Source organism: Rhinatrema bivittatum, chromosome 2 (genome assembly GCF_901001135.1).
Source record: "Rhinatrema bivittatum chromosome 2, aRhiBiv1.1, whole genome shotgun sequence".
NCBI lineage: Eukaryota > Metazoa > Chordata > Amphibia > Gymnophiona > Rhinatrematidae > Rhinatrema > Rhinatrema bivittatum.
In genome coordinates this window covers 585563658-585590943 of record NC_042616.1, presented here as the reverse complement: position 1 = coordinate 585590943, position 27286 = coordinate 585563658, and the positions used below count along the sequence as shown (strand labels likewise).

General features: G+C 45.2%; 1 protein-coding gene across 1 annotated transcript in view; it reads right to left on the bottom strand.

Annotated features, from left to right (window-relative positions):
- Nucleotides 1-2749: 2749 nt before the first annotated feature.
- AKAIN1 (A-kinase anchor inhibitor 1) overlaps nt 2750-27286 on the bottom strand; it is a 90507-nt gene continuing 65970 nt past the window's right edge. The window contains exon 2 of the mRNA XM_029587159.1: nt 2750-3597. Coding sequence (XP_029443019.1) covers nt 3404-3597 — 194 coding nt within the window. The 3' untranslated portion in view covers nt 2750-3403. The remainder of the gene's footprint in view (nt 3598-27286) is intronic.

Below are 27286 nucleotides of genomic sequence, written 5' to 3'. Positions count from 1 at the left end.
CAAACGTGCTCTCAATCACACGCAGGCTGGCTGCTTCTTTCTCTCACTCACTTCCTCCCCCCCCCCCCCCCGAGCACAAATGGTAACTGCAGCAGCCTCCTCCTCCAGCCCCCGCAGGCCAAGAAAGTAGAATTCCATCGACTGCGGGAGGCTCAAGCTGCTCTCTCCTTTCTCGATTACCGGCTGCTTCGATTGCCCGGGGGTCGATGAAGCTGCTGCTGCTGCTGCTGCTGCCGCTGGTACTTTATCACGCGGCACAGGCCGGCTCTTTCTCCTTCCCGCGCACCGCGTATCACTTCCTGTTCCGGGTCACGGGGGGGGGGGGGGGGGGGCGCGGGAAGAAGAAAAGGCCAGCCACAAGTGCCACAGCTTCTTTTAGCGCCGCTGCCGTTCCCGCTGGGCTTGACCGTGCTGATAGCCCGGCGGCAACGGCAGCAAGGAAGAAAGAGCAGCGGGAGAGACCCAGAGCACGCGACACACTAGCCGGTGCTTGGCGACACACTAGGGTGTCGCGACACACCGGTTGAGAACCGCTGGATTAAGGGATTTAGAAGTTGGATGGAGGGATTGAGTTAGCATACATATGAACATAAATAACCAATTTAACCAGTTCGTCCACCAGTTTGCCTAGTCTATATGTCCTCAAGACACCTCTGGTTCTTTAGCATGCACTCCCTCAGTTAACCCAAACCCCTCAAGCAGTTCATATATAGCTAGAAATAGTTTTAGTCAGACTTACACCTCATCTATAGCAGAAGTAACTTTGCACTGAGAAATACCTGGGCACATGCCCATGCTCGTAGCTGCATGCGTGCATATCTGTTGGCCTCACCCCAGAATGTCCACATTGATTCCACCCCTTTTCTCCCTGATATGAGATGTGCACTTATCGGAATTGTGTGCATATGTGGCAGGCTTATAAAATCAGGCGGACTCAAGCATGTGCTAGATGCATGTGCATCTCCAGGTTTGGGTGTGTATAGCTTTGAAAATTCACCTTTTCTACAGTAAAATCCAATTCTATCCAAGGTCAGAGCAAGAACCAGGCTTCTGCATTCCTCTCAGAACTCCTCTGTTATAAAGAGACTCCAATCACCTCTGTACTGCCTCCATAGTGTGATAAATGTTACACCCTTCGTTTCTTCTCAGTCCATGTTTTAGTTATGGCAGTTACAGGCTTCAGAGTTCCCGATCATTATGATTCATTGGTGAAATGTATTCCCATCTAATCTGAATTTGATTTTGAATGTTAACAAGCAATCCCTTTACAGGTTTCCTGAGTATTACAATAATAAAGATTTGTATGGTTAGTTTATTACATGGAAAGGTAATGTTTCTCTTGAACAACCAGACAAAATAAATAACAAGGAACATTTTTAGTTATTGTATTTGCTGCTTATACAGATGGGAAATGCAAAGACAAGGAGTGAGCACATATTTGCAAATTGTATCTAAATGTTTAAACATAGACATTTATTATAGAAAATAACTGTTCAGTTTTATTTCTCATTTTCCGCTCTTCATAGCATTTATGTCTAATTATAATTAATATTTCTATTACTGGAAGCAAGACATGTCCATTAATCTAAGTACAGTCCCAAATTGATAACTATATATTGAGTCCCAAATTGATAACTATATATATTTTATCAATGGGTGCATGGAAGGGAGAGAGGCATGCAGCAAATTGGAAGCCAGAATATAGAAATAATTCCAAGAGAAGGTTTATTTTTATGTATCTACAGAAAATATGGTTTGTTCTAAACTGGTCTCATTCAGTATTTTGTAAATCAATCAGTGTGCCTACAGTCAACTATTTTAATTCTCCATTGTGAGAGCTATTCACAGGTCACGACAGGAAAGGGTAGGATGTTTCGCTGTTTTATGAGATTGTAATTAATAAATCTTGAGAATACCTATAAAGAGGTAGAATGTTAGCAAATGAAGCTCTCTGACTGAGAGGCAAGAAAAGAGTCCCCTTAAAATAGCAATCAAATGATCAGAATTTTTAATTTTCAAAAAGCTATGAGAAGTAGTCTAAAATGAGGGGTTAAATTGGACAGCTTACAGTATAGAGCCTGCAAGAGAGCAATAGAGGAAATTATTTTACTAATTTTGACAATCACATCAATGCCATTTTAAAGTATTCATAAATTCAGAATTTATGGATTTTAATTTCTAGTTTCATCTTCCCTCGTGTTGATATCGCCACTCTTTGTGATATTATATTTTGGGCAGATCTATAAGTCTAACCTGTGTTTTCTTTTTGCGATGAAAGAATCATAGGAATAGCTAATGCACTACCAAGGAACCTCAAGGTGAGCTTTTTAATCTTTTGAAAATGATGACATTAAAATTTGAAAACTAGCTTTGCACACTATGAGGACAATTTCCAAAGCCATTTACATTGGTAAATAGCTATTTCCCCAGATAAAAAGGCTTGACTGAAAAAGGCTCTCCTTTGTCTAGCGGGAAGCATGTGTGGTCCTCCATAGCATGCAAACCTTTAGCCAGACTGCAAGAAGGCGTCCCCAGAGGCAGGCTTTGGTCAGGAGAGAAAAATAGTATACGTTCATGCAATTTTACCCCTCTCAGCCACTCGCACAAAAGAGCAAACAGAAAGTGCACCGTTGCTTTTAATATGCATACTTTATGCTAATTCTCAATGAGAAAGTAACTGAGTATTTTCTCCTTGAAAAGTAGCATAAAGTATGAAAGCTAAAAGCAGTCAAGTATATTACGAGTGTGTTGGCTATTAGAAAATCACCTTCTTATAGTGGAATGGTAAGAGATATGTTGATGTTTCATCCTGCAATGACAAGAAGTTAAGAATAAATTTGTGTTAATTTAATCTTTAGACTATTAAGAGTCATATTTTCTAGCTAAAAGTTAGTTGGCTTCTCAGTTTTCTAAAAATTAAGTACCGCAAGTCGATATCAAAACAAAACAAATCAAACAGCCTTCCAGTCAATTAATCGAGAGTTCATTAAGGTACTTCAGACAATGAATAAAGAGACATACATGACAGAAAGAGATGCTTCTCACGAAATTAAATGTACAAGACCAAGAAATACAATGACAAATTGCAATTGACAGCAAAATCTTGAATATAAAACAATGCAATTAAAAATGTTGTGCTTATAACAACTTTTATGCTGAGATTTGCATTTTCTCAACAATAATAAGAGGCACTGCATCAATAAAAAGTCATTTTTCCTATGCACTCAGAAAAATGTGCTTTATAGCAGAGAATTTGTGCAGATCTATCCTATTGCTGCATTCTAATTATGCTTTGGTTTGGTATGCAGTAGCATAGTACTAGCTAGCTAGCTATACATTTGATGTTAAGTGGTGGAAAGAATTGCTTAGAAAAGGAGGATGACAGAGGGAGATTTAAACTAGTTCATTTCTTTTTGTCATGTTTCTTGATTAATTCTTCTTCTTTCAGGTGCTGGCTCACAGTGCACTCTTCTTTCAGCTCTTTTTGCTGGCTTTCCTGAGATACCTGCTTTACCGCCTGAAGAATAGCCGTCTGCACAATCTGTTTACTGGTGTTCTGCAGCTTAGCTTCCTCTGGTTCATTTCCAGGTTTTTCGCCTAAATGATTTTAAGGAAAGGACATCTTAAGAAGGAATTCATAACAACTGTGGTTCCTACTCAACGAAATTGCATCTTGTAAGAAAACTAGAGATGTGAATCGTGTGATCGATCGTCTTAACGATCGATTTCGGCTGGGAGGGGGAGGGAATCGGATCGTCGCAGTTTGGGTTTTTTAAATATCGTGTAAATCGTGTAAATCGAAAACCGGCACACTAAAACATCCCTAAAACCCACCCCGACCCTTTAAAATAAATCCCCCACCCTCCCGAACCCCCCCCCCCCAAATGCCTTACATTACCTGGGGTCCAGAGGAAGGGTCCCGGTGTGATCTTTTACTCTCGGACCTCCGTGCGTTGTAGAAATGGTGCCGGCGCCATTTTGTTTTTTGTCCCCCGACGTCAGGAGCGTAGGAGATCGCTCCCGGACCCCCGCTGGACCCCCAGGGACTTTTGACCAGCTTGGGGGGGGCCTCCTGACCCCCACAAGACTTGCCAAAAGTCCAGCGGGGGTCCGGGAATGACTTCCTGCACGCGAATCGTTTTTTCCGTACGGAAAAACGATTCGCGGTAGGAGATCGCTCCCGGACCCCCGCTGGACCCCCAGGGACTTTTGGCCAGCTTGGGGGGGCCTCCTGACCCCCACAAGACTTGCCAAAAGTCCAGCGGGGGTCCAGAACAACCTCCTGCAGTCGAATCGTGTTGCCGTACGGCCGGCGCCATTTTGCGCCGGCCATACGGCAACACGCAAAATGGCGCCGGCCGTACGGCAACACGATTCGACTGCAGGAGGTTGTTCCGGACCCCCGCTGGACTTTTGGCAAGTCTTGTGGGGGTCAGGAGGCCCCCCCAAGCTGGCCAAAAGTCCCTGGGGGTCCAGCGGGGGTTCGGGAGCGATCTCCTACCGCGAATCGTTTTTCCGTACGGAAAAACGATTCGCGTGCAGGAAGTCGTTCCCGGACCCCCGCTGGACTTTTGGCAAGTCTTGTGGGGGTCAGGAGGCCCCCCCAAGCTGGCCAAACGTCCCTGGGGGTCCAGCGGGGGTCCGGGAGCGATGTCCTACGCTCCTGACGTCGGGGGACAAAAAAACAAAATGGCGCCGGCACTACCTTTGACCTGTCATATGACAGGTCAAAGGTAGCGCCGGCGCCATTTCTACAACGCACGGAGGTCCGAGAGTAAAAGATCACATGGGACCCTTCCTCTGGACCCCAGGTAATTTAAGGCATTTTGGGGGGGTTCGGGAGGGTGGGGGATTTATTTTAAAGGGTCGGGGTGGGTTTTAGGGTTGTTTTAGTGTGCCGGTTTTCCCGCCCTCCCCCTTCCCCTCCCCCTTCCCCCGATTTACGATTTTTTGACGATAAATCGGGGGAATTGTTATTGTATCGCGGCTCTAACGATTTTTGACGATTTTAAATATATTGGACGATATTTTAAATCGTCAAAAAACGATTCACATCCCTAAAGAAAACTATTAGAGAAGCACAATAAACTTAGTCACAATTTTTAAATTGGTTAAAAATATTTGCCCCTCATGTTTAACAAAAGAACATAAGATATGTCATACTGGGTCAGACCACAGGTCCATCAAGCCCTGTTTTCAACCATGGCCACAAGTACCTGGCAAGTACCCAAACGTTAGTTTTCTTATAAATGTCTTAGATAAATGTATTGCTCTATGTTATTTCCTGTGCCCCAAAATAATCTCGTATGGAAGACATTTCAACTAGATACAAAAGCATAGTCTTCCAGAGGTTTATCACTCACATTTTTAATATCTCTCAAGTGTATGAAGCCTTTAGATTCCCCAGTAGTATATGCATTTAATTTACAAGAAGATGTTTTTGGAAGTATGGAGTATACATCATGTTCCATTTGTAACAGCACCCCTTCCTGCAGGTGCCATAGTGGAATGTGCCTGTGAGGAGATATATAGACAACTGGAAGTCCGTATCCAAAAGATGTATGCAGTTAAATTGGTATTTATCTGCAGAAATCTGCCACTTTAAAACTATATCATCTTTATACATATTGGGGCTCTTATCCTACTAGATTTCAGCAGGATAAATAGAGGAATTCTGGGGTGGGGCAGGCTTAAGTTTTCTAACAGTCAATTTTCAGCTGTATCCAGCTAAATTAGCCGGATAACGTTAGACCTATTTCAGAACAGTCCTAAATGTAATCCCTGGGTGGGACGGATCCTTTAAGATGCACCCAGGGGCACATAGGAAAAGAGATGGACCCTTTCTGCACACAGTTCTTTCAGTCTTGCCATGGATAGCAATTATTTCTGAGTACCAGGGCTCCCTGTGGGTGGAGGCTTAACCTCAGGAACTTTTTGCATTGGTCCCAGTAGAAGCTCCTTTTCCTTCTCTGAACACAACATTAATGATAAACACAGTCTCTTTGCATCTAAAAAGCCCACTGAGAAGCAATGTGGTTTCCAAATTCTTTACTGATAATTGATTTGATAAATGAAGAATATTTACAGCACTTAATTTGTTTTCATAAGAGAGTCAATAATAGTAATGCAGTGAAAAGATTAACAAACTTATGACCTCATTCTTATAGCAAAGTCTCCAATTCCTCTGAAAGCACACATCTTAATACATCATCTCTTTCTCTTCCCAATTACTCATATTATTCAGACTGAGGATAGTTCAATCTTCTTTTCAATTTCCAATTTGTTATCTCTACTTTCAGAACATAAGTCCCAATTCCCATACCTTTCCTGAAGTAATCTATAATATTTTATCTCTCCTTGTGAAGTATCAGATGGGCCTTCTCCTTACAAGTGTAGCACACCTGAATCAGAAGCAAACACAGTCCTTGAATACTTTCATCTCTTTCCCTATTACTAGAGTCACAAGTCCACTTCTTAGGTAAAGGACACTTCTTCCCTATCATATGGAAACCGAGCCCCTGGAACCAAAGGGCACTCAGCTCCAAGTGGAATGAAAATATTTTTTTTTACAAAAAGGGGAAACCCCAAATAAGAGACAGGAAGGGTGCAAAACCTTCCTTGCCTCACAACTGAGAAGATAGTACAAAAACAGATCTTTTAAAGTTGAAACTCCACTGCATTGGGTCACTAACAGGTCTATCCCCTGGAGGAGTGATAGAACTCTGCCAGAATCGTCCCTTCCCTTGATTTTACCAAACACACTACACAGGGATATCTCAATCCTCTGTGCCCAGCTCACACAAGAGTCTCACAATTGGATGTCTCCCAAAATTGGATTACAGGAGCAAAGAGCAATTACAAGCAGGTCAAGCTTCAGGCTGACCTACCACAAAGGAAAAAACATACAACCCTTAAAGAATAATTTAGCAGAAAATAAACCACAGGGGACAGCGAGCTCTTGCCTTCAGGAAATCCAAACTAAAATCCACAAAGAGTGGTAGTTCTTGAAGATAATAAGCAGCTAGTACACACTATCTGCAGCTCCCACATGGGGAGTAAAACCCAAACTTCTCTATTTACTGAATGGCTCTGAACCTCCTCAGCATAGGGGCTGATGCAAAAAAAAAGCACGGAAAGCGGGCGCTGAAAAGTCAGCATCTGCTTTTTTAATGTGCGCATGGCGCCCGCAAGGGGGGCGCCATGCTATATTATGATTAGGGGGTCGCATTAGCAAGGAGGCGACCCTAGTGCCTCCTTGCTAACACGACCCCCGCGGTTACTGGCAGTCTGCCGGTTATGAACACTGACGCCGATAAACTCGGCGTCGGTTTTCATAACGCAGCCAGCTGGTTATGAAAACCAACACCGAGCATATCAACGTCGGTATTTCAGCTGAGTTTTTTTTTTGTCTTTTTTTTTTAAACTTTTAAAAGAAGTACAGAAAAGCATTTTTTTTTTTTGCTTTTCTGTACTTCTTTTCAATGCACTCAGCTATTAAGACCTGCTCCAGGCAGGCGTTTGCATATGATGAGCACTATCCCATTCACTCCGTGTGGGATGCGCATTAAATAGGCGCTAATCCCCTAATTGCATTAGGGGGTGGATTAACGCCTTTTTAACCCGCGTCCGACCGCGAGTTATACAGTGTGCTTGGCTGAGTGCACTGTATTGCATCGGCCCCATAGTTAGCATACTCCTTTTATTAAGGAAAACCAGAGGTTCCTTACATCAAACTATACAGTCTCAAGTGGCCAGCTAAGTGGCTATATAGTTCATGCAAAAAAAAAAAAAAAAAAAGGTTGTCCAAAGCATGCACCCATACCTAATATGTAACAAAAGCTGAGCCTCTTCTGCTCCTTCCTAACCCCTCTGACAGCATTTAAAAAATTGAAGTGGTAGGGGTCTGGAACCAGCTTCTCCCCCCTGCCCCTACCAATCTGCTCCCTATTAAGGCCAGGTTTAAAATAAGAACCCCTCCTCGGCCTTCTTCCCTCCCTCCCTCCCCCCACCTCCTCATCCCATAACCCTCCCACCCTCCCGGTATCTTTCAAAAACTGTCACGTCTGCCAGGATAGCAGTATGCTCCTACTAGGATCCCGTCTAGTGCTTTCTGAATTGCTGTTAACATTTAGAATCAGGCATCTGAAAACAACATAACAAATGTATTTATTTATTTATTTTATTTAAAACTTTTCTATACCGTCGTTTAGTAGTATACCATCACAACGGTTTACAGATAGGCACATAAATAAGTCTGGTTAGGATTATAAATTAGCTAGTAGGTGCCAATAAAGTTTCGGTTACATGATTCAAATAATATACGCTATTTGGATCGTGGATTGGAAATTCCATTTATATGAATAATAGGATATCCATATATGAGAATACTGTACTCTTAAATTAATCTTTAGGTATGAGAAAAAATAATAAAGGAGGGATAACTGCTATTTGTTGACTTTTAACAGTGTGTCGGAGTTCTCTTTCTTGTCTGCTAGTATTCCTTACTCCCCACTCTCATTGTAAAAAGCTTTTTTGAAGAGCCATGTTTTTAAACCTTTTTTAAAGAGTTTTAGATCTTTCATTAGTCTTATTTCTAAAAGAATGATGTTAAGAACAGAAATAAACAAAATGAAATAAAAATTGACCACTGAACCAAAATAACAAACCAAATCAAAATATTTTGCTTTGCATACCCCTATGAATTATCTAAATTCTAACCAATACAGTAACTTGTATTTATGTGTTGGTTACCAGATAAATTCCTATTTGCTCCTATATATTCCTGCTTGATCTTGTTTTCTGTTTATTCTTGTGTTTGCTTTTATGGCCTAGTCTTGTTTAAGAGTGATCCTCTAGTACAGATCTTAGCCTGACCTTTGGCTATGTCTCTGCCAATCTCAGATCAAGTTACCAACATTGTTTGACTACTCGTCTGGAAAACTCTTTAGTATTTCCATATCTTCCTCCTCAATGTAACCTAACAATACAGACATTTCTGCTCTCACAAACTTTCAGGGTCATTTATCATTTCGCATTAGGGCCTTAACACTAGCATTAGGCCATAACACACGTGCTAAATAGCACAATGCACGTTTGTATGCAAATGTCACATTTGCTGTACAAATGGGAGGATTTTGGGTGGAGTTAATGATAATGAATGTCAAATGTGATAGAGTAACGCACAGCAATGTGGGTTTTTTTAATGCCAGAAATAGCCACACCTTTTTTCCTGTACGTTGTGCCCACAGTAGCTGTACGGTACTGGGAAAAGGCTTTTATCGCACATGCCATTCGGGCAGGAGAGAGAGAGAGAGAAAACTTTTGCTGGTAACACACCTGTGGTACATTAATCAACACATGAAGCAAAAAATAGTGCAAGTGTGATAAATGTATTGCGCTTTGCAGAAATTACCTATGAGATGCGGGAGCAGAGAAATTATCCTAACTACGCCCCTTTTTTATCATGGATGCTATTTCAGCTATATTTATAGCATTTTGTTAAATCTAGGGGTTTATTTAAGTAGATCTACAGCTTGGTCTTCTGGACCCTTGGAGGAACCCTTCACCAGAAGACCATCACCATGTCAGTTTGACTTCAATCCATGGAGAAAACACCCAAATGGTGGTAAAAAAAAAACACTTTAGAAGCATTGAGTTTTGCTGGCCTCTATAAACTGATAACTTTACAGATAAACCTAGGACTTCTCTGAGCTCCCTCAGTATCCTGACGAGGTTCATCCCAGGATACTGAGGGACTAAGAGATGTGCTGGCGGGACCGCTGCGTGACCTGTTCAATAGATCACTAGAAACAGGAGTGGTGCCGAGTGATTGGAGAAGAGCGGTGGTGGTCCCGCTTCACAAGAGTGGGAGCAGAGAGGAGGATGGAAACTACAGGCCGGTTAGCCTCACCTCAGTGGTGGGTAAAGTGATGGAGTCGATGCTGAAAGAGAGAATAGTGAACTATCTACAGTCTGAAGAATTGCTGGACCAAAGGCAGCATGTATTCACCAGGGGAAGATCCTGTCAGACAAATCTGATTGACTTTTTTGACTGGGTGACTAGGAAATTGGATCAAGCAAGAGCACTCGATGTCATCTACTTGAATTTCAGCAAGGCTTTTGATACGGTTCCGCACAGGAGGCTGGTGAATAAAATGAGAAGCTTAGGAGAGACGGCCGAGGTGGTGGCCTAGATTACAAACTGGTTGATGGACAGACAACAATGTGTGATGGTAAATGGAACTTACTCTGAAGACAGAGCGGTGTTAAGCGGAGTGCCGCAAGGATTGGTGTTGGGATCGGTCCTGTTCAATATCTAAGTGAGCGACATAGCGGATGAGATAGAAGGTAAGGTTTGTCTGTTTGTGGATGACACTAAGATCTGCAACAGAGTGGACATGCTAGAAGGAGTGGAGAGAATGAAATGGGATTTAAGGAAGCTGGAAGAGTGGTCGAAGATATGGCAGCTGAGATTCAATGCCAAGAAGTGCAAAGTCATGCATATGGGGTGTGAAAATCCGAAAGAACTGTATTCAATGGGGGATGAAGGGCTAATGTCCACGGAGCAGGAGAGAGATCTAGGGGTGATAGTGTCTAATGATCTGAAGTCAGCGAAACAATGTGACAAGGCAATAGCTAAAGCCAGAAGAATGCTGGTGTTATTATTTAGGAGAGTTGTGGGCGGATCCTTGGACCGGTGGCAGATGACCACGCCCCCGGGGGAAGATCCCGAGAGGGACCACCGCTCAGGCTCAGAGTTAGGAGACAGACACACACTAGTTCTTTTATTAGACAGTATACAGAACCACCAGAGGTGGCAGTAGTGAGCTGGAATGCCTGGATGGGCTGTATTCCCTCAGATACTGGAACAGCGATCCCTGGAGGCTGAGCTGTAGAGAAACTGAAATATAGTGAGTAGGCAGGGTATGCAGAGTTCATGGACAGAACCTGATGGTAACACTCAACACAATGTCTCATAGAAGCCCAGGAGCTGGAATGAAGTAGGCCCTCGAGGAGCAAGTATCTGGTTCCAGGGAAAGCTCTGAGAGAGTGATGGTAACTCACAGATGTAGTAGGCAGCGATGACTTCCAGGCAGAAGTGAATTCTGAAGAAGTCCGGGAATGAGGGCCCTCGAGGAGCTTGTACCGGTTCCAGACTGCAATCTATAAAGTAAGAGAGAACGAGGCCCCCGAGGAGCGGGTACCCCTGGTTAGTCCGAGGAGGCAGAGTAGTGTAGATAGAATGAGTCCTTATCCTTGCTAACTCGAGTTGTTAGCAATTCAGAGACCATTAAATATCTGAAGCGGATGATGTCATCACAGGGGGACGCCCCTGAGGTTCGCGCCACTTCTGGTACATGAGGTGGGGCCGCACCGCGCCCCTAGGCATCAGGTCAACATGGCGGATTGCAGCGTTGGGCCGGTCCAGGGATGCCGGATGAGAAAGAAAGAGAGACGCCGCGGCAGCCAGCCTTCCATCAACCCCGGAGGGAGTCGCCAATGCGGTAAGGTGGTTGGAGTGGAGACGTCGGGCAGCAATGGTCGCAACAGTACCCCCCTTCAAAGGGCGATCTCCTCTTCAGGTACTAGGTTTAGGTTTAGAAGGATGTGCGAGATCCTTCTAAACATCTCTTTGTCCAGGATATTGGCCTGAGGCTCCCAAGAGTTTTCTTCGGGGTTGAAACCTTCCCACTTTAGAAGGTATTCAAAAGACTTGCATCTTTTATGAACATCCAGAATCTCTTCGACTTTGTATTCTAAGTCATCTTCTGCATTGATGACAGGTGGATTTTGAGTCTTGGAAGAAAATTTGCTGAGTATGAGTGGTTTCAACAGTGAAACGTGGAACGCGTTATGAATGTGGAGACCAGGCGATAGCTTCAAATGATAGGTGACATTGCCAATACGTTGAAGAACTGGGAATGGTCCCACATAGTGAGGAGCAAACCGAGAGGAGGGTAGTTTGAGTCTGAGGTGCTTGGTTGACAACCAGACCTTGTCTCCTGACTTGAAGACTGGAGCTGGCGCATGGTGCGCATCGTAGTACTTCTTAGCACGGTCACCTGCTTTGATTAGCATGTCCTTTGTCTGAACCCACAGTTTATGGATATCATCAGCAGTGGATTGAGCTGCTGGAGACGTCATTGAGAGCTTCAGTGGAAGTGGCGGTGTTGGAGAATGTCCAAAGACCACTTCAAAAGGTGACAGTCCAGTAGATGTTGCTGAATGAGAGTTCATGGTGAATTCAGCCCATGGAAGCAATTCGGCCCAGTTATTTTGTCGGGACGTGACATAGGCTGATTTCAGCAAAGCTTTTGATACGGTTCCGCACAGGAGACTGGTGAATAAAACGAGAAGCTTGGGAGTGAGTGCCGATGTGGTGACCTGGATTGCAAATTGGTTGACGGACAGAAAACAATGTGTGATGGTAAATGGAGCCTTCTCTGAAGAGAGAGCGGTTTTAAGTGGTGTGCCGCAAGGATCGGTGTTGGGACCGGTCCTGTTCAATATCTTTGTGAGCGACATTGCAGACGGGATAGAAGGTAAGGTTTGTCTTTTTGCGGATGACACTAAGATCTGCAACAGAGTGGACACGCCAGAAGGAGTGGAGAGAATGAGACGGGATCTAAGGAAACTGGAAGAGTGGTCGAAGATATGGCAGCTGAGATTCAATGCCAAGAAGTGCAAAGTCATGCATATGGGGAGTGGAAATCCGAATGAACTGTACTCGATGGGGGGGGAAAGGCTGATGAGCACGGAGCAGGAGAGGGACCTTGGGGTGATAGTGTCTAATGATGTGAAGACAGCGAAACAATGCGACAAGGCGATAGCAAAAGCCAGAAGAATGCTGGGCTGCATAGAGAGAGGAATATCAAGTAAGAAAAGGGAAGTGATTATTCCCTTGTACAGGTCCTTGGTGAGGCCTCACCTGGAGTACTGTGTTCAGTTCTGGAGACCGTATCTACAAAAAGACAAAGACAAGATGGAAGCGGTACAGAGAAGGGCGACCAGGAAGGTGGAGGATCTTCATAGGATGACGTACGAGGAGAGATTGAAGAATCTAAATATGTACACCCTGGAGGAGAGGAGGAGCAGAGGTGATATGATACAGACTTTCAGATACTTGAAAGGTTTTAATGATCCAAAAACAACGACAAACCTCTTCCGTAGGAAAATAATCAGCAGAACCAGGGGTCACGATTTGAGGCTCCAGGGAGGAAGATTCAGAACCAATGTCAGGAAGTATTTCTTCACGGAGAGGGTGGTGGATGCCTGGAATGCCCTTCCGGAGGAAGTGGTGAAGACCAGAACTGTGAAAGACTTCAAAGGGGCGTGGGATAAACACTGCGGATCCATAAAGTCAAGAGGCCACCAATGAAGAGTGGGTGACTCGCCAGAATGATGGCTATTGACACAATACCCTTACTAAATAAACATACACATGCTTACTGTGACTCCTACATCGCTCTAAGCTTCAACAGCAAGAGGTAATGGAAAAAAGGATTTGCACTCATAAAGAGGGGAGTAGCTGGCTTGTTACGGCGGTTACTACCCCAAACCAAATATGCCTGATACTTCACTTTCAATGCATATACAGCATAGCTCTCTGCTTCAATGACAGGGGAGAAGAATAACTGATACTTCACACATCCAGCAGAGCTCTCTGCTACAACGGCAAAGGAGAAGAAAAAGGGTTCGCACTCAAAACGCGGGGAGTAGCTGGCTTGTTACGGCGGTTACTACCCCAAACCAAATGTGCCTGATACTTCACTTTCCATGCATATCCAGCATGGTTCTCTCCTGCATCGGCATGGGAGAAAGACTGATACATCACGCATTTCCAGCATAGCTCTCTGCTTCAAGGGCAGGGGGAAAAAAAAAAAAAAAAAACCTGATGCTTCACGCATATCCTGCATAGCTTCAACGACAGGGGTGAAGAAAAAAAAGGATTCGCAATCACAAAGCGAGGAGTAGCTGGCTTGTTACGGCGGTTACTACCCCAACCAAATGTGCCTGATACTTCACTTTCAATGCATATCCAGCATGGCTCTCTGCTTCTACAGCAGGGGAGAAGAAAAAAAAAAAAAAACCAACAAGAGCTGTACAACATAGTCTAGGTAAAACAAATAAGCATGGGTGTAGCTTGCTTATCGTGGCGGTTACTGCCCCTACTACCCCTAACTAATCAAGCTAGATATTTCACTTGCATGCAGCTCCATCACTGCTCTCTACATTAATGGTGGGGGTGGAAGGGGAATAGAACAAGGAGCTAAGAGTAACAGATAAGAATGAGAGAAAAAATGTGTGAGGCTTGCTGGGCAGACTGGATGGGCCATTCGGTCTTCTTCTGCCGTCATTTCTATGTTTCTATGTTTCTATAAACTGCTTCACTGTGCGATTCATCCGTTCCATCTGGTCATTTGACTGTGGATGGTAGGCTGAGGTGTAGTCTAGAGTGATGTCAAACAACTTGCACAAAGCCTTCCAGAATCGTGCCGTGAATTGGGACCCACGGTCAGATATGATGTGTGAAGGTAGGCCATGGAGGCGGAATATGTGCGTTATGAAGAGCTTTGCAAGCTCCTAGGCTGAGAGTATACTAGGGAGTGCCACGAAGTGTGCCATCTTGCTAAAGCGATCCACAGTCACCCAGATGGTGTTCATTCCTCCAGAAGTAGGTAAATCGACTACAAAGTCAGTAGCGATGTGCGACCAGGGTCGATCAGGAATTGGCAAAGGTTGCATTTGACCCCACGGTGATCCAGAGGCTGGTTTGTTCTTGGCGCAGTTAGTGCAGGATGCCACGTAGGAATAGGTATCCTTTTTGATGGTAGGCCACCAATTCAGCTCCTGTATCCTGAGCAGGGTTTGGCATTGACCAGGATGGCCAGCCAGCTTGGAATCGTGCGCCCAAAAAAGCACTTTCTTCCTGAGGTTCTTTGGAACGATAGTCTTTCCAATGGGCACAGACTGAGTGGATGTCAAGAGGATTTTATTCGGGTCAATTATGGCTCATCAGGCACATCCTCTGAATGAAATGAGCGTGACAATGTGTCTGCTCTGGTGTTTCGATCTCCAGGGTGGAACTTAAGCACAAAATCGAAACAGTTGAAGAATAAAGACCATCTGGCCTGTCTGTAATTCAGCCGTTGTGTGTGGCAGAGATACTCAAGGTTCTTATGATCCGTGAAGACGGGTATTTGATGTTGAGTGCTTTCAAGTCAAGGCCACCATTCCTCGAATGCAAACTTTATTGCCAGGAGCTTCTTGTCGCTGATCCCGAAGTTCTTCTTGGCTGGAGAGAATCTTCGTGAGAAGAATGAACAGGGACATAAAGCTTTTGAGTTTCCAGCTTGGCTTAACACAGCCCCTACCCCCACATCCGAAGCATCGACTTCTACTATGAAGGGCTTATTGGGGTCTGGATGCCGTAAGCATGGTTCTGTGGAGAAGGCAGTCTTCAATTTCTCGAACGTGGAAATGGCCCCTGCTGACCATTTTGAAGCATTGTCACCCTTGCGAGTCATTGCAGTCTAGAGTACAGTTAACAAAGAGTAGTTCTTTATGAAGCTTTGATAATAGTTGGTGAACCCCAGGAATCTTCTTAAAGCCTTCAGGCTGGTAGGTTGAGTCCAATTCTTGATACTTTCAAGTTTGTGAGGGTCCATTTGGCACTGAATCTTTGAGAAATTCACACTTAGAGAGTTTGGCGTACAGCCGGTGGTCATGAAGACGGTGGAGTACTTGCTTGACATCTGTAATGTGGGTGTCCAAATCCTGGGAGAAGATTAGTATGTTGTCCAGGTATACCACAACATTCTTGTACAGCAGATCCCACAAGATGTCATTCATCATATTCTGGAAAATGGCGGGTGCATTGCACAACCCAAATGGCATTACAAGATACTCGAAGTGGCCGTCTCGCGTATTGAAGGCCGTCTTCCATTCATCGCCGCTCTGAATGTGAATGAGGTTATAGGTGCCCTTCAGGTCAAGCTTTGAAAATATCTTGTTTCCTTGCAGCCTGTCAAACAGCTCCGAGATTAACGGCAAGGGGTAACAGTCTTTGATCGTGATTTCATTTAGACCTCGGTAATCGATACATGGATGTAGGGTACCGTCCTTCTTCCCCACAAAGAAAAAGCCTGCGCCAGCTGGCAACTTTGATGGTCGGATAAAACCCTTCTGGAGATTTTCTTCAATGTATTTCGACATTGCTTTATTCTCTTTAGCTGAGAGGGGGTACACCCATCCTTTCAGTGGCTCAGCATTGGGCTTGAGCCTTATGCCACAGTCATAAGGCCTATTGGAGGAAGAATATCAGCTGCTTCTTTGGAGAATACATCCCCGAAGGATGCGTATTGGGGCAGCAGTCCTGGCATCGCTGGAGTCGTAGGCATGCATATGATAGGAGAGATCTCCTTAAGGCACTTCTCATGACATTCTGGGCCCCAGCAGGAGAGATTCAGGGATGCCCAGTCAAACTGGGGTTGGTGCACTTGTAGCCAGGGTAACCCCAGGACGATAGGGTGCATAGCCCTCTCCAGTACAAAGAAGGAAATTGATTCCGTATGGAGCACCCCAGTGCGAAGAGTAACTGGTACTGTTTCGCAAGCCACATTGCCTGGTAAGGGCTCCCCATGAATGGAGGATAACAGTAGTGGATCTTTCAACTTGATGAGGGGAATCTTCAGGTCTTCCACTAGCCGTCTGAGAATGAAGTTGCCTCCTGCCCCTGAGTCCACCAGGGCAGGAGTCTGAACGTGATCAGTCCGTAGGTCAAAGAGACTGAGAGAGAGAGTGGAGGAGATGTTGTGGTATGGCCTAAGAACAGTCCTCCTGCAGGACTTAGGCCCATCCATTTCCCGGACGGGTTGACCACAGTACATGCAAAGTCCGCGCTTCTTCCGGCATCTTCTCTCCTTTGAAGTCAAGCGTCCATGACCAAGTTGCATAGATTCATCTTTATCAGCAACAGGGATTACTGGAACCATCCGAGGTGTAGAGACAGCACTGGCCTGTTTCAACCCAGGGAACACCCTAGGCCAGAGTTCCTTCACCTTGTCCCGGAGTCGTTGTTCAATCCGAGTGGCCAAGGCTACTAATCCGTCCAGAGAGTCAGGTGTTTCACAAGCAGCCATCTCATCCTTTAAACAGGTATCCAGGCCTCTGCAAAAGAGAGACTTGAGACATTTAGGGTCCCAGTGAAGTTCTGCCGCAAGAGTTTTGAACTCTATGGCGAATTCAGCCAATGATTTGTTGCCTTGCTTCAAATCCACAAAAGCAGAACCGGCTTCAGAAGTTCGAGCAGGGTCATCAAAAACGGATTTAACAAGTCCATAAATCCTTCTATGTCCTGCAAAATAGAGTCCTTATGTTCCCACAAGGTGGATGCCCAAGACAGAGCCCTACCATCCAGGTAAGAAAGGATGTAGGTAGTCTTGGAGAGAGCTGTAGGAAATAGAGATGGATGTAAGGCAAAGTGCATGCAGCACTGGTTCAAAAAGCCCCAGGTCTTCTGGATTTCTCCAGAAAAGCGGATTGGTGCCACCAATGGTACAACAGTCTTCAAAGTTACCTCCGGTAACTGGCCTTCTTGGTTGGAGGCTGTGCCTTGAACCTTCTGTGTGTGTAGCTGATAAAATGCTACAGTAAGTTTCTCCAAGGTGTCTTGCTACTCCATAATGCGCTGGGCCAGGCCCGGTAGGGCCTGCAAGGCATTGAGTTGTGCTGGATCCATGTAGTTAGAAATTTCTAATATTTAGGAGAGTTGTGGGTGGATTCTTGGACCGGTAGCAGATGACCATGCCCCCAGGGGAAGATCCCGAGAGGAACCACTGGTCAAGCTCAGAGGGAGACAGACACACACTAGTTCTTTTATTAGACAGTATACTGAACCACCAGAGGTGGAAGTAGTGAGCTGGAATGCCCGGCTGGGCTGTAGTCCCACAGATACTGGAACAGCGATCCCTGGAGGCTGAGCTGTAGAGAAACTGAAATATAGTGAGTAGGCAGGGTATGCAGAGTTCACGGACAGAACCTGATGGTAATACTCACACAATGTCTCATAGAAGCCCAGGAACTGGAATGAAGTAGGCCCTTGAGGAGCGAGTACCTGGTTCCAGGGAAAGCTCTGAGAGAGCGATGGTAACTCACAGATGTAGTAGGCAGCGATGACTTCCAGGCAGAAGTGAATTCCAAAGAAGTCCGGGAATGAGGGCCTTTGAGGAACGAGTACCGGTTCCAGACTGCAATCTACAAAGTAAGAGAGAACGAGGCCCCCAAGGAGCGGGTACCCCTGGTTAGTCCGAGGAGGCAGAGTAGCATAGATAGAACGAATCCTTATCCTTGCTAACTCAAGTTGTTAGCAATTCAGAGACCATTAAAGATCTGAAGCGGATGACGTCATCTCAGGGGGACACCCCTGAGGTTCGCGCTACTTCTGGTACTTGAGGCAGGGCTGCGCCGCACGCGCACCCCTAGGCATCAGGTCATCATGGCAGATTGCAGCGTCGGGCCAGTCCGTGGACGCTGGACAAAGACGAAAGAGAGACGCCGCGGCAGCCAGCCTTCCATCAACCCCGGAGGGAGTCACCAATGCGGTAAGGTGGGCGGAGTGGAGACGTCGGGCAGCGATGGTCGCAACAGCTGGGCTGCATAAAGAGAGGAATATCGAGTAAGAAAAAGGAAGTGATTATCCCCTTGTACAGGTCCTTGGTGAGGTCTCTCCTGGAGTACTGTCCTCAGTTCTGGAGTCCATATCTACACAAGGACAGAGACAGGATGGATGCAGTCCAGAGAAGGGCGACCAAAAAAGTGGAGGGTCTTCATCGAATGTCTTATGAGGAGAGATTGAAGAATCTAAATATGTACACCCTGGAGGAAAGGAGGAGCAGAGGTGATATGATACAGCCTTTCAGATACTTGAAATGTTGTAATGATCCAAAGATAACGACAAACCTTTTCCGTCGGAAAAAAATCAGCAGAACCAAGGGTTACGATTTAAAACTCCAGAGAGGAAGATTCAGAACCAATATCAGTAAGTATTTCTTCACGGAGTGGGTGATGGATGCCTGGAATGCCCTTCCAGAGGAAGTGGTGAAGACCAGAACTGTGAAGGACTTCAAAGGGGCGTGGGATAAACACTGTGGATCCATAAAGTCTAGAGAATGTGCACGAAGAGTGGGTGGCTCGCGGGAATGACGGCTACTATCGGAGATAATACCCTTATTCAATAAACATACACAGTTAATATGACTCCAACATTGCTCTAAGCTTCAACGGCAAGAGGTAATGTGGGAAAAAAAAAAGGATTTCCATTCACATAAAAGCAGGGAGTAGCTTGCTTGTTAGAGAGGATACTACTCCAAACCAAATAAGCCTGATACTTCATTTTCAATGCATATCCAGCTTAGCGCTCTGCTTCAACAGTAAGGGAGAAATACTGATACTTCATGCACATCCAGCACAGCTCTCTGCTTCAACGGCAAGGGAGAAAGTCTGATACTTCACTTTCAATGCATATTACTCTCTGCTTCAACGGCAAGGGAGAAAGTCTGATACTTCACTTTCAATGCATATCCAGCATAGCTCTCTGCTTCAATGGCAGGGGAGAATGAAGAAAAGTAGATCTATGTGCAGACAACAACCAACAAGGACTGAATTACATAGTCGGGGTAAACAAGCATGGATGTAGCTTGCTTATTGCAGCGGTTACTATCCCTAACTAATTAAGCTAGATATTTCACTTAGTTGCAGTTCCAACACTGTTCTCTACATTAATGGAGGGGGGAAGGGAAACAGAACCAAAAAGGTTACTAAGGGCCAAGAGTAACAGGTAAGTATGAGAAAAAAAAAAAAGAGTGCAAAAGCTTGCTGGGCAGACTGGATGGGCTGTTGGTCTTCTTCTGCCGTCATTTCTATGTTTCTATGTATCTATGACTTTACAGAAAGAAGCAGCTCACTCACTTGTAAAATAGAGAAGCAAAGGGGTTAAACCATCCTGCATTTAGGCAGTGGGCTATATATATATAAAAATATGTGCTGGAAAGATGTATTGTCAAAATTCTCCATGAATGCTATACATGCCTGTAGTGCATCTAACTTTAGTACAATTAGGGTCATCAAAGATGCCAGAAGAAAATAATTAGGAATACAGCTCAAGTTCTTTTTCATACATCTCAGTACCCTCACCAAGCTAAAAGAACATTTTTGCCAGCATAAAAAAGGGCATTTCAAAATGAATCTCCTCTAGTTTAATTGTAAGTACATTGTACAGGAGAATTCTACATCTTTTGTGACAGAAAATTGTGCATCCAGCTGTTGAATGAAGTTAAACAGAAAGTTGTAGTTAGGGCTCTTGGGATTGGTAATTAACTTTTCTTTCTTTCTTTCTTTCTTTCTTTCTTTTCCTTTTCTTTTTCCTTCTTCTTTTGTTCATACTGATCATTATTCCTATTATAAATTCTAATTGAATTCACTTGTTCATTTTTCATTTCTTCTTAGTGCCATTTTGTTTCTTCTTGCCAGTTTTTCAGAGTCCTGTGCATTTTCAGGAGTAATTCTTTCACTCTTTTCACTTATTCTCTGTGGGCTCCCATTTTTTCTCCCCTCCCTAGGTTCATTTCACCAAAATTATTTTTGACCTCTGGAAGTAGGAAAAACTCCAATAACAAGTGTTGTAAAAAACAGATCTTCAGGAGATATTCAGCGAAAATGAAGCTATTCATAATGACCTGAAAAAGATACTTATAGCAGGCAGGAAGAAAAGTCACCATTAATTCCTTCCATTCAGACCACGGATCTACCTCAAAATATAATAATTCATCCTAATTCGTATGCATCATTTATTCACCTTCAGACTCAAATATATTTATTTCTGTCAGGGCAGGAAGAACTTTGGCTAAAGCTCTGCTGCACCAATGTCACTCCCATAACTTTCCATGGTTTTTTTTTAACTGTTGTAAATCTTCATTCCAATTTGCACCAAAAAGTAGTATGGAACTCTATATCTTACTGCTCACAAAACCAAGATCTCTCAGATTTTGTCTCTTTCACAGAATTTTAAAAACGGCCTGCATCCTCATGTACTACCTATAATGTGATCTCTTTTATACCTTCACTTGGATCTTGCCAGAATTTGATTAAACATCTGGATCTCCTCCGCTCTAGGCCAAATTATTATCTCAAAAAGCTGTAGGAAGTTTTTAGTTTACTGTATGGTCAACAAAGCAAAAAAACAACCAGAAACACTTAACATTCAGAAAAAAGGCTTCAGAAAAACTCTCATACAGGGTCTATATTAGGCAAAACTAGCTGCTCTGCTTTCTGAACATCCTTAGAATTCAGAACAAAAAATATTTCCTCTGCCTGTACATATAGGGGTATATTTTAAAAGGAGCACGTGCGGAGTACATGTGCGCGTGCTACCCGACGCGTGCACATGTATGCCTGATTTTATAACTTGAGCTAGCAAGTTATAAAATCAGGGGTCAGCGCGCGCCAGTGGGTGCACAATTGTGCACCTTGCGTGCATCGAGCCGCACTGCTTTCCCCTGTTCCCTTCCCCCTAACCTAACCTTTCCCCCCCCCAGCCCTACTCTAACCCCCCCCCCCCAAATTTTTATCTTACCTTTTGCACCTGCCTCTGGGCAGGTGCAAGTTGCGCGCACCGGAAGCCTGCCGGCACATGATCTTTCGACACAGCAGCAATGGCCGCTGTGTTGGAGGCCTCTGGCCCCGCCCCTGCTCTGCCCATGGACCTCCCCGCCCCCGCCCCACCCCCGGACTGCCCCTTTACTAAAGCCCTGGGACTTACACGCCTCCCGGGGCTTTACGTGCGTCGCCGTGCCTTTTTAAAATAGGCCCAGCATGCATAAGGCCGGTTACACGCATAAATCCTCTGGATTTACGCACTTAACCTTTTGAAAATCCGGCCCATAATATTCTTACTTGAAAAGATATCTCAAGATATCAAATCATATTCAAGGAACTCCAAACAAACCCCAAGGAAAATGTCCACACACCATGACCTTGATGCATCATGATAAGCACTTTATCACCAAATATGTGATGCAAAGCTATTTGCAAAGGATACAGAGTAAGCTAGATTCTACAAGACACACAATAAGTAGGATGAGAATCTCCAGTAGAAAAGCAGATAAATGGAGAAAATACTAGAGACCCAGGAAGTAAGTTGAAGAAATGAAAGCATGAAAATGGAAGTATAAGCCTATGGACAAGTGTCCTACCGTTCCTTTCAGTCACAACTCCTGAACCTCCATCAGAAGCTGTGGTTCTCAGAGAGGACTGGATGTGAGCTTGTGACTTAGAGGACAAATATGAACCCAGATGGAAGAAAATAGAAAAGGAGCTGTTGTAACTCTGATATGACCCCTACCAAAGGTCTGTAAGGCTGCATGTTCATTACCTACAGCTTTTCTTTCTGATTTCAAGGTTTTAAACCTTTCAGGAGAGTGCAGTTAGCAGCCAGCATGTCTCCAATGACACTGACGGCATGCAAATTTTCAGCAGACACTCTTCAGAATGGCTGTTTACTGCAGATCTATGTTTGTCATTTGTTTCTGCCACATTTTTCTCATACTGCACAAATGTTGCTCATATGTTGTTGTGTCCGTCACTATCCGACGTCTCTGCTCCGCCCACCTTACCTCGTTGGCAACTCCCTCCAGGGTTGATGGAGGGCTGGCTGCTACGGCGTCTCCAGGCCGTCCTCCTCCGGCATTCCCGGGCCGGCTTGGTGCTGCAGGCCGCCGTGTTGGCCGGATGCCTAGGGGCGCACGCGCACAGGCTGACTGATGTACCGGCATTGGCGCGGACCTCGGGGGCATCCCCCTGAGATGACGTCATCAGATATTTAAGGTCTCAGTTTTCACTCACAAGATGAGTTAGCAAGGTATGGGATTTGCTACCTCCGGGTATCGTGCGGATGGGACTCACTCTCCACAAACCTAGCTACTCTGCCTCCTAGACGTACCCGCTCCTCAGGGGCCTCACTCTCTCTTTTTCTTTTCAGGTCGCAGTCCAGAACCGGTACTCGCTCCTCGAGGGCCCACATCCCGGACCAGCTCCTGAATACCACTTCTGCTAAGAAGTCATCGCTGCTTACAACATTAGTGAGTTTCCATCTATCTCTCAGAGAGATCTACCTGGCTTTGGAAGAACAATAATACAAGCCTCCGTAAAAGTAGAAGAACCAGGAATTCCAGTCAGAAAAGAGTCATAATATGCATGCAAATGTGGCACCAAGTCTATTTTAAGATAAAAGTCAGTGGTAAAACCATTGGGACCCGGTGCCTTGCCACTGGAGAGAGAAGAGATGGCTTTTGAGATTTCAGTTGTCGTAAGAGGTGCATCTAGTTGAGACTCTTGTAGTTCTGTGAGAGAGGGATGAGAAATCTTGGGATAAAAATTGATGAATCACGTCAGAGGAAGAAGTCATTTCAGATTGATAGAGAGATTCATAGAAGGATTGAAAAGCAAGTAATATGTCAGTATCAGTTGTCAATGGCTGTAGCGTGGGTGACATCACTGAAGCAGTTTGAGTCCGTTCTTGTCAGTTTTTAAGATATGCAGCCAACATTTTACCACATTTATTACTTTCAGCTTAGTATGAAGCTTTGGAGCGGGTGAGAGATATATGTATCTGATTGTTCAGATGTTGATTATACTTGTATCTCGCTTGCAGCAAAGAAGTGAGGGTGGCTGTGGAAGGAGTAGTGATGTAAGCATGTTCCAGCTGATCTACATCATCTAGAAGAGTTTGTAAAGTTGCTTTCCAGGATTTCCGAAGCATAATGGTATGACTAATAATAACTCCCCCGAATAGTAGCCTTATAGACATTCCATAACGTATCAGGTGATATCTCAGAAGTCTTATTCAATTGAAAGTATTCCTTGGTTTTCTGTTGCAATTCTATCACAAAAGAAGGATCCTCCAAAAGAGCCAGGTTGAAACCCATCGAAAGTCAGCTTGTATAGGGGAAAGTAATTGTAAGGTAATAGTCACTGCTGCGTGATCAAAGACCAGAATTGTACATATTGATGCAGACTGTAAAGAAGGAATAAATTGATTGGAGATTAGAAAAAAATCTATACAATAATACGAAGAATGTGGATGCGAGTAGAAGGTATAATCCTTAATAGTAGGGTGAAGGAGACACCACGGGTCAAATAAGCTATGCGAATGAAGGAGATGCTTTAAAGCTGTACAGGAACGAGAGTAGTGTGGACGTAGAGTAATTGTCTTATCCAGAAATGGGTCCAGGGGTTGGTTGAAATCTCCTCCCACAATCACTGGTAGTGGTTCTGTGATGAGAAGGTTGGCAAACACAGAGTGAAAAAAATCTGGATCATCAGCACTGGGGGCATACAGATTGAGTAATGTATAGGCATGCTGTGCAATTTGTATTTGAGCTATATTCCAAGAATCATCTATATCAGAGACTTGATGGAGAATTTGGGCATCCAAGCATTTGTGTAAGAGAATCGCCGTACCTCTTTTCTTGTGGACTGCTGAGCTGAAAAGTACATGGCCTACCCACTGCTGTTTCAACTTGAGAGATTCAAATGAAGAAAGATGGGTCTCCTGGAGATAGGCAATATCCACTTTAAGAGACTGAAGATAAATCAGCTATACTAACTGCACTAACCACATCCTCTGGCAACAAATTCCAGAGTTTAATTGTGCGTTGAGTAAAAAAGAACTTTCTCTGATTAGTTTTAAATGTGCCCCATGCTAACTTCATGGAGTGCCCCCTAGTCTTTCTACTATCCGAAAGAGTAAATAACTGATTCACATCTACCCGTTCTAGACCTCTCATGATTTTAAACACCTCTATCATATCCCCCCTCAGTCATCTCTTCTCCAAGCTGAAAAGTCCTAACCTCTTTAGTCTTTCCTCATAGGGGAGTTGTTCCATTCCCCTTATCATTTGTATAGCCTTTCTCTGTACCTTTTCCATCGCAATTATATCTTTTTTGAGATGCGGCGACCAGAATTGTACACACTATTCAAGGTGCGGTCTCACTATGGAGCGATACAGAGGCATTATGACATTTTCTGTTTTATTCACCATTCCCTTTCTAATAATTCCCAAAATTCTGTTTTTCCTTTTTGACTGCCGCAGCACACTGTACTGACGTTTTCAATGTGTTATCCACTATGACACCTAGATCTCTTTCTTGGGTTGTATCACCTACTATGAAACCCAACATTGCGTAATTATAGCATGGGTTATTTTTCCCTATATGCATCACCTTGCACTTATCCACATTAAATTTTATCTGCCATTTGGATGCCCAATTTTCCAGTCTCACAAGGTCTTCCTGCAATTTATCACAATCTGCTTGTGATTTAACTACTCTGAACAATTTTGTGTCATCTGCAAATTTGATTATCTCACTCATCGTATTTCTTTCCAGATCATTTATAAATATATTGAAAAGTAAGGGTCCCAATACAGATCCCTGAGGCACTCCACTGTCCACTCCCTTCCACTGAGAAAATTGCCCATTTAATCCTACTCTCTGTTTCCTGTCTTTTAGCCAGTTTGCAATCCACGAAAGGACATCGCCACCTATCTCATGACTTTTTTACTTTTCCTAGAAGCCTCTCATGAGGAACTTTGTCAAACGCCTTCTGAAAATCCAAGTATACTATATCTACCGGTTCACCTTTATCCATATGTTTATTAACTCTTTCAAAAAAGTGAAGCAGATTTGTGAGGCAAGACTTGCCCTGGGTAAAGCCATGCTGACTTTGTTCCATTAAACCATGTCTTTCTATATGTTCTGTGATTTTGATGTTTAGAACACTTTCCACTATTTTTCCTGGCACTGAAGTCAGACTAACCGGTCTGTAATTTCCCAGATCGCCCCTGGAGCCCTTTTTAAATATTGGGGTTACATTTGCTATCCTCCGCAGCCTCATCCGCTAAGGTCAACTGGGACAAAAGCTCCGGCCTCTTGGTAGTGCTGCAGGGGGTGGACATCCATCTCCCTGCCCTGTCGTGGGGCAGGGAGACCCTTTAGTATCTCGGTGTCCATCTGTCCATCGCAGATGCCACTGCCTCCGTTAACTGGAGCGAGCTCGGAGAGAAGCTTGAAGCTCACCTCAGGGCTTGGAGGGCTCTGCTGCGTCTAGTGTCCCTCCGGGGTCGGGCCTTGGTGGTGAATCAGCTGCTGGCGAGCATGCTGTACCACCGCCTCACCGCCTTGAGTCCGCCACCGGAATTCCTCGCTCGCACTCAGAAGAAACTGCTGGACTTCTTTTGTGGCGGCGGGAAGCACTGGGTCTCTGCGGGGGTCCTGGCTCTCCCGTCGGGAGAGGGCAGTCACGGGCTCGTGTGCCTGAGAAGTCAGTGCACACCTTCCGTCTACAGGCCCTGCAGAGATACCTGTACGCGGACCCTGCTCCGCGATGGCACCTGCTGGCGACCCATTTTTTGCTCCAGACTGGCAACCTGCGGTACGACGGGCAGCTGTTGGTCCTTGACCCGAGCGGCTTCACCCCCAAGAGGCTCTCGCAGCTGCCAGGATTCTACCGAGAAATGCTGAAGGCTTGGATGCTGCTGGGACTGACCAGGGGCTTGCCGAGCAGGCCGGATGAACTCCTGGGGGAGCCCCTCTCACATAACCGCGCTATCGGTTTGGTGGGGCTGGAGGAGAACACCAGCCTGTGATGCTACCTGGTCGGTGCCCAGGTGACCAAGGTCGGGAACATGCTAGATACCCCGCTTCAAGTCGTCGGCCACATTCTCAAGTTTGTGCCCAATGCTCTCCGTATTCTAGCGAGAGTCGTGAGTGAGGCGGGCCCACTGCAGCCCAGGGATCCCCGCCCAACTGCACCCTCCGGCCCCCCGGCGCTGATTATAGGGCCCAGGTTTGCCGAGGACGGTGGGCCCCCTCGCAGAGCTGACGTTCCTCCTTGCGCCCACAGTCTTAGCAGGCTGTGGGAACTGCCCGTAGCGGACTTCCAGACCGTGTCCCGGAAGGTCCTGGGCTGGCTAGTGCTACATACCGTGCATCGCCTCGCCCTCGCTCTGAGGCCCAACACTCCTTGGCGGGAGGTGTTGCCGCCGAGGAGCGGGGACGGGAGCTGGCCTCGCTGGGGATCGTTCTATTCTGCTATTCTGAACTGATCCCCGGCTATGAAGGGGACCGCTTCTGGAGGTTGGTGCACGGGGCCATGGCCACCGGCCGGTTCAAGGCGCGGGTTTTCCGGGAGGATCCCTCCTGTCCGTTCGGTTGCGGGCAGGAGGAGGAC